General features: G+C 32.7%; 1 protein-coding gene across 2 annotated transcripts in view; it reads right to left on the bottom strand.

Annotated features, from left to right (window-relative positions):
- Window positions 1-5,067: 5,067 nt before the first annotated feature.
- LOC145279107 (uncharacterized) overlaps window positions 5,068-11,677 on the bottom strand; it is a 178,576-nt gene continuing 171,966 nt past the window's right edge. For both annotated transcript variants that reach the window (XM_080130710.1, XM_080130704.1), the window contains exon 3: window positions 5,068-6,454. In XM_080130710.1, the coding sequence (XP_079986836.1) occupies window positions 5,337-6,454 (1,118 nt within the window). In that variant the 3' untranslated portion in view covers window positions 5,068-5,336. The remainder of the gene's footprint in view (window positions 6,455-11,677) is intronic.

Genomic DNA, 11,677 nt, shown 5'->3' on the forward strand with positions numbered 1-11,677 from the left:
AATTAAGTCCTAAAGATTTTCTTTTAGCTTGCCAATAGAAGGTCTCAAAGACTTAATAAAAATAGTTTCTAAAACTTTTAGATGAAATGGTGAGTGCGACTTACTCAAGATCGTAAACATGTCAGCATTGAAATTCTTGGCACACGCATGGTTATTTATGAGGTGCTCGCAAATCGAAGAACCATACGTATTACGCAAAACATCCGAAAATGAAAATTTTGCATACCGAATCTTTGATGGTACATGTTGTTTCAAACGAGAATCCAATATTTGCGATGATCACCCATCGTAGTGCGCGCTGCAACTACATTTGAATAAATAAATAATAGAATTATTATGGTGAGGGGAGAGAACATCTTTGCAAATGGACGACAACATAGGTCTGGTTAAAAAACACGCGTTGATTCGATGCAAAATAACACCGTTTTACTGACGAAGAAATTTGCTTAACAAAACGGTCGCTGATGTTACCTAACCAAGGTAGACGAAGGTACACAGCGCATCTATTAGCTACAATTTCTTTAGATTTGTAAAAATTGGAAACTTTCTTATTAATAGTAGTTTCAACAATATCTAAGGGATAACCATTGTTACAAAGGATCTTAGTAAGAAATTTAAGCTCGTCATCCAAATTAACTTTAGAGCAAATCATTAAGGCCCTATGTGCTAAAGTTTTAATTAAATTGTATTTTTTATTTATATGGCAAAAACAGTCCCAATGTGTATAGAGACTGGTGAATGTTGGTTTACGATAAACAGAAGTAAGAAAACATGAGGATGTATTGGACACAAGAACATCTAAAAACGGAAGAGTAGAATTTGTTTCTTTGTCTACCGTAAACTTTAGGGCTGAATGAACGAGGGGCACAAAAAAAAGCATCCGCCTTCGTCCGTTGTCAAATAAACAAAAAGTGTCATCAACATAACCAAAGTAAATGTCTGGTTTATACAAACCAGACAATAGACCCTGTTCATAAAAACCCACAAAGATATTAACCAAAGCTTGTCCAAATGGGGAACACATGGCCACGCCATCCTTCTGTTTGTACAATGTTTGTATCATTGAAACTGAATTCAACCAACATAGTGGCGAATTTCATCAATTCCATAAAACATATTTTCTGGAATTCGGGGAGTTTGAAGTTGACTCCGATATAGGGCGTCAGCACAAATATTAATAGTATCTAACACCGTGACGCAAATGAAAAGACTAGAAATGTCAAAAGAACATATAAATTTGTCATAATAAGTATAATTTTGCATAAAGGTAGCAAAGGTAAACGATTCTTTAATGCAAAATAAACTATAACGTTCCAAAAGTGGTTCTAAAATACTTGTCAACCATTTAGCTAACTTGTGTTGAGAATACCCTATCATTGATAATATGGGTCTTAACGATACCCTACTTTTATGGGTCTTAGGCAAACCATATAAACGGAGCGAATAGAACCGGTGAGTCGAATTAAATTAGAAATGCTAATTAGGAAGAACACCACTTTTGACCGATTTTGGAACTTGGTCTCGATAGAGATAGTAGAATCATCAGTATCTACCAGACATAATTTAACAAATTTAGAGGTGTTCCCCAGGACAGTCATCATTTTATTGATATAATATTGGTGATCCATTATGACAACGCGAGAGTCTTTGTCTGGTTTTGTGATGATTAAAGATTTATTATAGCGAAGTGCTTTGATTGTACGATAATGTTCACTTCGCTATTTTGATTCACAGAACGAAATTGGCGTGCCAGCATATGAATGTGCGACGGCATTTAACTTCGCCTTAAGATCACTGACCATAGAGTCGGAAACGGGAGAAAGTCTTTCTAATTGGGCAAAAAGACTTCGAATTCAGCATATATCTCTTCACGCTTTGAGGGTATGTGAGAAATGCAGAAGTCCAAGCCACGAGAAAGAATATTAAGTTCAAGCTCAGAAAACTGCGCGGAAGAGAGATTTAGAACGTTCTGAATATGTTTGCTCGAGAGCAAGCATATTTTTTGAAAATCAAATGTTGCAAATTCTTGTGATTTTTTAACGTTAACCTAGAAATGCTACGTTCGTGTGCAACATGTCTTGAAAATCTAATTTTGTCGAAAAACGACAAAGTGCCAACCGAATATTTCCACATTTCATGATATTTTTTTGTTTAGATGTGCTAGATTACAAGAAAGCTGTGACAAAAAAAATGGAGATAGATAGAAATTCACGTTTTTATGCAAGATTTAACTTAGCTCGCTTTATTTTAAACAGGTTTGATTGCGTGGGCAGTTTTGATTTTACTTTTAATTTTTTATTAATGTATTTAATCTATTGATTAAATCAGGTGTGTACCTGGTCTTAAAATATTTGAATACAAAATTCAATTATGGCTAAATACAGACCAATCAACAAGATAATTAAAAAAAATAAAAAATGAAAATAAAGGTTAACTAACCAGGATTCGTTTCTCGCTCAACAGAGAAAATCCAGGAAAATACGATTAAAAAAACATAGTCATGAATATGGCAGGAGGGAGGGGGAGTAAAAAAGCGAAAAAAAAAGGAAAATAAGCGGCGGTGGAATTACATAGAAACCAAATTAAGTCCTAAAGATTTTCTTTTTGCTTGCAAAGAGAAGGTTTCAAAGACTTAATAAAAATAGTTTCTAAAACTTTTAGATGAAAGGATGAGTGCGACTTACTCAAGATCGTAAACATGTCAGCATTGAAATTCGTGGCACACGCATTGTTATTTATGAAGTGTTCGCAAATCGAAGAACCATACTTATTACTCAGAACATCCTAAGGTGAAAATTTTGCATACCGATGATGGTGCGTGTTGTTTCAAACGAGAATCCAATCTTTGCTATGTTCGCCCAACGTAGTGCGCACTGCAACTACATTTGAATAAATAAATAAATAATAAAATTATAATGGTGAGGGGGGAGAACATCTTTGAAAATGGACAATATAGGTCTGGTTGGAAAAACAACGCGGGGATATATATATATATATATATATATATATATATATATATATATATATGTATATATATATGTATATATATATAGATAGATAGATATAGATATTGTGTGTGTGTGTGATCCAAAAGTAAGTGTACAATAAATGTCTGTTCACATTACACTTTAACATCTGCATGTCAGTACAGTTGGGGAAACAGGAACCCGAAAGGGAATTCCAAAGTCTAGCAGTCCTGGGGAAGAAACTATTAGAGTAGAAGGCTTTCTTACATCTAGAGATCTCTATTATGTAGGGTTGGAATTTTGTGGCTTGTGGAGTTTGTCGGGAGTATTTACGTCAAGGGGGTACAAGAGCATGTAGTTCCTCGGAGCATCCACTATTAAAATACTTGTAAAACAGGCAGAGGGATACGGCATCTCGTCGATGGGACAGAGGTTGAAGCTTAGATGACAGTTCAGTACATATCAGGTTGGCGACTCTCTTTTGGCCCTGGTCCAGGAGTGAGAGAATAGTAGTAGATGCATTAGCTCAAATGACAACAATACTCCATATATGGGCGAATGTCGGCCTTGTAGAGATACAGGATACATTCAATTTGAACATTTAGTCGAGAAATTTGAATGAAGTACTTTCAGCCATGATAACATTTGTTAGAAATTCGCATACACACAACTATATAAACTAACATTATAAGATTAATGAAAATAAAACTTCATTGTAGTTAAGACATGGTGATAATATAAGAACACATTTGTACACACAATATAAATATGATACATTTACTTATTGCACATGCTGTCCACTTACTGCAGCTTCACTCCGTATATATATATATATATATATATATATATATATATATATATATATATATATATATATATATATATATATATATATATTTCTGGTACTTAAGGTACTTAAGCTTTTATGCATTTTTATTCTCATAACATTTATATGTTAGTTAACGTGTTGTAGAATAGATCTTGTAATCTTATTATTAAACTTAATTATATATATTATTAATAATATTTAAAAAAAAATTATATACTAATATAAATAGTAACTGTACTATTCTACATTTTCCACTGGAGAGCCATGTATTGAACAGCTGTCCTGTTTTTAAATCTCCGAAACAGCTACATGGTAGGCATCTGAGTATACCCGTTTTTTTATTTAAAAATTTTTAGTTAAGGTTTTCTTTTTTCATTTTTATATAGTTACATTCTCTTTTAAAATTGAAGACTTATCAGCTCATGCAAGTGCTAAGTCTGTTTGAATTTAACAATTTTCTTATTAACAATTGTAGTTAAGCTTTTTTTTTTCATTCGTGTCTATATATATATATATATATATATATATATATATATATATATATATATATATATATATATATACGTGTATTTCTTATAATCCTCTGCTTTACAAGAAATAGACACTCATTTTATTGTTCATTTCTAGACGTTGGGTTTTATTGTGCCAACACCTGCGTACGATTGTTTCAGCCCATAGCTAGTACATATAATAATAGTCCTTAATTATAATTATACGAACTGTTCTATGCAGGTGTTATAAAACAATAAAATCTAACGTCTTGAAATCAATAAAATTGGTGTATCTTCCTTATAAAGCGCCGAATTATACTTTATAGCTCTGGTATTGCACTATTGAGCTATCTAAAAATAACTTTGTGTCATCTGATCGTATATGTTTAAATACAATTTATATAAAAATATATCTAGAAACATGTATTTATATATACAAGGTTGGAAAACTTTAAGACTATACGTGTGTGTTTGTGTGTATTACAGAAGATTAACATAACATCGGTACCGTTGATTTCAAATCCAAACAAAAGGGGCCTGTAGTTGGACATGTTCTCGGGGAGACAGACTACAAATGTTGTTCTGATCTTCTGTAATACATATATCATTTAATATTACGCTCTTATTTTTTAATTTTCCTTATTAATGAAGTTCTGTAGTAGGGTTTTCTCCTACTAAAATCATACACACACACACACACAGTGATTCTGTGCAGAAAAAATTGAATTTCTCCACATTTAACAAATAATAAATATCATATAGAAAACGTTAAATTATTTGAATGTGTATTTTATTATAATTTTAATATTTCGAATGGTCCTCGATATTTTATCAAAAATAGGTCCTTTGATAATAATATATGCCACACTGGACATTTTTAATTTTACAAAACGCTCACTTTTGTCGTCTTAATGTACAATTTTATTCGCGTGAAACTTTTCTGTTGAATGGCAAAAGATAATTGTTACCTTCCTTCTTAACATGAACAAACGTACATTTATCCCTCTCGTTGAACAAGTAATTCCTTCAAGCAACAATATGTATTAGGAATCAATATAAAACATCTTTATCTCCTGTCTCTGAGATGCTTCCCATCAAACTGTGACACTTAAATGAGCTTTTCATGTGTAAGGTGGGTTTAGAAAGGGTGGCTTTTCTTATATTTAACTGTTGTCTTAAACGTTCCAATTCAGATAATTCATTATCGTTATCCGATTCTTCGTACGACGTCCCTGAATTCTGCGAATCTTTCATTTTTATCGATTCGAAATTATTATCGTAAAAATGGTGTCCGTGTTGCTGCGACGAGTAATTCACATCAATCGGCAGGCTAAATTCGGACGCAAAGCCTGTGCTGTAAGATTTCTGGGATAACACGAACTCCCCGTTCGCTATTTGGTGGTTCGAACCAGAGACCATGACAATGTTCTCGTCGGCGAGAAAGCTGAAGCTTTCGTCGATATACTGGCCTTCAAGCGCTGCAGATGTCGAAAGATTCTTCACCGATTTCGGAACGTAAAGATTCATGTCGGACATGAAACGTCTCGGTTGACCAATATAGTCGCTATAGTTCGCGTTTTGTAGTCCGTTTGATGCACCGGAAGTTAGTATATTACTGCGCAGATGTGGCTGCTTGATTTGAGTCAGATTTGAAGCTGGTTTATCCTTGTCCTTTAGCGTACACGTTATTTGTTCACTACGAGTTTTAAGCTTGCCTTTCCGACTAACAAGCCTCGAAAAGAAACTACGTTTTTTCTTTTTCTCAGTATTTTCATCTAGAGGTTTATTAGTGTTTACGGTTGTTTGTTGCGTTGTCGACATAGATTCTTGTTCGGTGCTGTTTATGCAACCATTTAACTGGGAATTCTGTGAAAAGTTTCGTCTGTGATGCTTGTAGTGATAATTTGTGTTCATATGAGGTGTCGGCGTAAATGATGTCCGGTATTTCCGTTCGTTGGATTTACGACTTCCGTTGGAAATTACTGACGGGCTCATGTCAATAGTTACGTCCGAAAGAGAACGGTAAATCTCTCGCGTATGACAATCCGGCTTGGAGTTGCTGCCCCGAATAATTATTGATTTCACTGGGGACGAAACGGATTCTTTTCGCTTCATTTTTCCCGGTAGGAGACGATGCCAGAAAGATGGCATCGTATTGTCAAATAAATCTGAAAAATATAAGTAAAAAAAGAAACTCTTTAGATATTAACGTTTGTTGTTATGTTTCTAGTTTATTTAGATGAGGATTGATAATTTCTATGATTTGGATTACTCGGACTACTATTCTCATCTTGGTGTTATTTTTACAACGATATAAAACAAATATCAATGGAATAAAGGATAAAATATGTATTTACCTGTTTTCTGTTTGCCCTTTATTTTAAGGAGGCCGATCATGTCCGCCATGTTTGTTATCAAAGAAGCCCGTACTAATCATGACGCTCAAATCTTTTCTAGACTTCTATTTTTGTTCATCGTCATTTTTTCATAGTGTTAATGGTATGTGTAGCAATACGAGACCCAGGCTTATTTTATCCGTGATCCTGTCATGGGAATAGTGCTTATGTTATAGAAATAGTGTTTATATGAAAATAAGACTATCACACACATTGTACATGTTTAATGTTTACAATTAAGAATTTTAATCTGCATTTGTTTTAATGGGGTAAAATTTTAACAACCAATAACTTCCCGATATTTGAGAATTACCTATTTTCCCGTAGATGATGCTCTGGCATATTTTGGTAGATTATGTAAATCGCCGGAATATGCTGAGCGCTGATCAAATGTTAAAACGCTAGAAAAGAGGAACCCCATCCTCCAACGTAGACCCCCACTACCATGTCTACTTCTCCAACGTTAGGGGTCTACGTTCCAACATTCCAGAGGTTGAAACCCAGGAGACAAAACCAGACATATTTTTCTAAGTAATGACACCTTATCAAATCCCCAATACTAACTATTACTACGATACTATCCCACTGATTAGTGTACACACAATAACCCTTATCCCCGAGTGGCTCCTGGGCCTTGATAAGTGGTGACCCCCATGTAAAAAAAAAAAAACTTTATGATAGAAAACATTTATAGTATAATAATATCAATCAAGAAAATGGAAATACAATAAAAACACCAACCGACGCTAAGTTTCATGAATAAATACTTATAAAACCATTTCTTTTCTTTTTTTTTGGGGGGGGGGGCTTATTTTGTTTTCTTTTGTTTTGTTTTTTTGTTGTTTTTTATATTTATTTTCGTAAGAAATGTTAATGTTTCAAGGATGTTTTTGTGCAGGTACGAAAACATTTTATGACACTATATATATTTACAAAGGAATTATTTATTTATTTATTTATTTATATCTACTTCGTTTTGTTTTCTGTTAAAGTTAGGCTGTAGGCGTTTTTTTTTCTTTTTTGGGACAATTTTCGGTTGTCTGCCGATGATTTCTAAGGAAGTAGTCATGGCAAATGCCTCATAGGAATTTTTTCCATTCGGTCACGGGTGTTCCAAACCGGTAACACAGTCTCGCTGTAAATTTCGAACAGTTGCAATGTCATGAGAACACTTCTTCCAATTTATTAACCGTCGTCTGCTGCATTGGCTGAACGTTTCGCCATATTCCAGCGGTTTACGTAAGCTGCCGGAATATGACGGGACAACATTCACAAAAATCAAGTTATTCTCTGCATAAATGCTGAGGCTTTGTCAAAGTTTGTACATATAGAACATAATGCAAACGTTATAACATCAATTTTCCAAACGTTCACTGTTATTCTCACAAAGTTTTTGTCGATGTAACCTCCGTCGAACTCGAAAATTCATTATTTAATTCACCATCGTAGCTTATTCTTATTCCATCAACCATGACAGAATAGATGTGTGTACATCTACTTGTGGCACAATGGTTAAAGGTGTTAAGTGATGATAAATTCTACGTCACAATCAGTTGTGGATTGAATGTTCATTTTGTACTACAGGCAATACTAAAAATATTCTAACCGGTCATGGCTGAGGAAAGGAGAACAGTCTACCTCTGTGAATTAAGCCATGACTGATGAAACGAGAACAGTCTACGTTTGGTTGTATTTGACTGGTAGATTGGTTTATGGGGGTGTTGTTATTGATTAATTGTGTGTTGGAATTAGTCTGTGAGAAAGGCTTTATATGGTTATTATTATAATTTACATTTGGGGGGTTTGATAATGTGCAGCTATAAATTACACTTTACTTTGCAAGATACCTACAAAAGTAAAAAATGTAATTTATAGCAAACGTATTAAACGTATTACATACCAATACCTCTCTTAATCTAGCTGAAAAAAAATTATTATAAATATATTTTTAAAAAATGCGATTTACTTCGGGTCCACATCTGGACTTATAAAACACAGAATCTCCACACGTAAGAACTCCTTCAAAAATCTATTCTTGAAAAACCAGACAGTTTTATCAAAATATATTTGGCCCCTTGATGATGGAAATATTTCCTTTAATTTAAAATTGAAAATACTAGGCTCTTATAAAGCGTATATGCTGGGTGACAAATTCTGCACTCTTTGTTGATATGGAAGCACTTAATACTTAATATATTAAAATATAATGACAGTAAGTCCATTCTCTTAAACTTAAAATACTAAATTCTTACGGGGTGTATTCATAAACGTTGGTTTAAATTCGACATGTTTAAGCCACCATAAATCATAAAAAATTTCTGATTACTAATCTGTTTTAAACATTTATAATTTATAACTTAATACATCTTCTTCTTCTTCTTCTTCTTCTTATTATTATTATTATTATTATTATTATTATCATCATCATCATCATCATCATCATTATACGTGGTATTTTATTACCAGTATTTTCTATTTTTTATTTTATTATTTTATTTAAAATTTATCAGTATTTTTATTAATATTAATACTATAACTATTATAATTACTACTATGAATATTATTATTTAATTACTATCACAAAGAGTAATAGTATTACTAGTATGGACTTTATTTATTTTACTATGTTTAATCATAACAATAAATAAATAATTCACTTTTTAAATAATTAGTGGTTATCTCCCTTTGACAGATCAAGGTTTTTATTTGAATGTCATTTTTCAAAAATTGTCAGTTATCTCCCTTTCTAAATTAATTATAATTTAAATTCAAATATAAACTGAAAATAGTACCTTTATCAGCGTTTTCTTTTAAAATAATATAAATAATTATTTCAACCATTCAGAGACAACATTTAACAACATGCCAAAGAATAGATGGACTGAAATAATGACAAGCTTTAAAAGAAACGGGAAAATATTTTCTCTTAACCTTATTTTTCCACCCTGTTTAATTTTTTTTTATTATTATTTTATTTACATAAAAATTAGTAGATTCTTTTTTCTTATATATTAAAAATATTTCCAGGAGTATCTGCCTTACTACAAAAAAATGCTAGTTTTATTTTGGTGTCTTTAAACCCCACCCACCCCCATATTTTTGCTGATGAGGTGACATTGTTTACAGAAAATCTTTTATGAAATAATTGTTCAAGACATATTGCCTATTTCAATAAATAATCGTTTCCGAAACGATCGTACAATCTATTGATTTTGTTCGTTTTCCTGATTCAGTTTCATGATTCCTAATGCAAAATTATGAATCGTTTTACTCAATATATATATATATCTATATATCTATAAATTGAAAGTGTCTGTCTGTCTATCTTTCTGTCTGTCTGTGTACATTTATCCGCACAATAACTCCGTCAATTTTCAGTCTACAGACTCGAAATTTGATATACAGGGTACTGAGATTTGGGAAAATCTTTGTAATCCGTTTTCGGTCAGAGATTTGGCTGTTAAGGGGTCAAAGTTCAGCGATTTGACCTTTGAGAACTCTACCAAACTCCCCCGCCAATCTTTGGTCTAAACAATTGAAATTTTAGATATAGGTTCCTTGGACATGGATCTAACTTAATAACTTATTTTGAGCCCAAAACAATAAACGTTAAGGGGTCATAATAAGGGTCAAAAAAACAATTTGACCTCTACGGTCTTTACCAAATAATTCAGAGAATTTCTGGTCTAAACATTTGAAATTTGACATAAAGGGTATTCAGAGATAGGCCAAGCTTTTTAATCGGTTTGGGTCGAAAATTTGAGCTACCAATATATAAATGTATGTATGTATGTATGTATGTATGTATGCATGCATGTATGTATGTGTGTATGTATGCATGGCTGCCTAAAACTTTCGACAAAGGCAACGGATTTTCACAAGATCAGAATCGTTTTGAAGCTCGACCCTTCAGACGACAAATACCAAAAAATTTGGCTAAAAACATTAATTTCTTCACCCTGAACTGGACACTTTTATAAAGAGAAGGTTCGCTTTTTTCGTCTATATTTCCAAAAGTCATCCCTTCTTTTCGATTGTCTAGCCTTAATTTAAACCCACGTAACTTCCAGCGTGGCGGTGGTCCTAACAGCAAAAAGTATCCACACGAAAAAAGTCTGGAAACATATTTAAGACACCTCGTATCATGCTTTGTCTGAAGTTGTGTTGTAATATTTAGGCTGATAACTCTCTTTCCATCTCTGGATTCTTAGTAAGGTTTAGAAGTGTACCTGCAATCTGATTCGCCTCACCTTCTCTACCTATAACCTTGAATTTTCAAGACTAAGATCAATATGTTGTTTAGCAATATATATACGTGTGTCTTAGTAAAAAAATAATTATATATATATATATATATATACGTGTCTGAATTCGTGTATCTAGTGGTATTTTTTTGTATGTGTGTAGAATTGTTCATTGTGTCCTGCATTTTTTTACTTAACAAGGCCGGAAGACCACTCGAGGATAAGAGTTATTGAGTGTAAGGTGGTAGAGTAGTAATCATTAATGATGTAAATTGGATATAATTTGATTATTTGTGAGGACTGCTCAACAAGAGCTTGTTTACATTAGATTTTAAGGCTACCATGTTGTATTCCACAGAGAAAGTGGTCTAATCACTCGTTTACGTCATATTACGACAAATATTTTTTATCATCAATTTTCGAATCCTTCGATTTTCTTGCATACCATTTCCACTACACTCATTATTTCGCTTCTTCTGTTAATGAATTTTCCCATTCGTTTGTTGAAAACCTAGTTAGTTCCTTTTAAGTGAATCAAAAAAAAATCAAAAAAACAATAGGATGCCAGCTTTATTGACTCATCAATGCGACCACGTGATCCATTTGTTTACTCTAACATTGCTTGGTTGTGTACGTACTTAGCACACTAGTATATCAGAATTAAGATCTATATTGTACTCGCAAGGGAATCTTTTAGTTTTGTACTTATGGGTTTAATAAATTTACTTTTTAATTATTAAAAGTTTATTAA

The sequence above is a fragment of the Euprymna scolopes genome, chromosome 1, assembly GCF_053919585.1.
Source record: "Euprymna scolopes isolate OS-2025 chromosome 1, ASM5391958v1, whole genome shotgun sequence".
NCBI lineage: Eukaryota > Metazoa > Mollusca > Cephalopoda > Sepiida > Sepiolidae > Euprymna > Euprymna scolopes.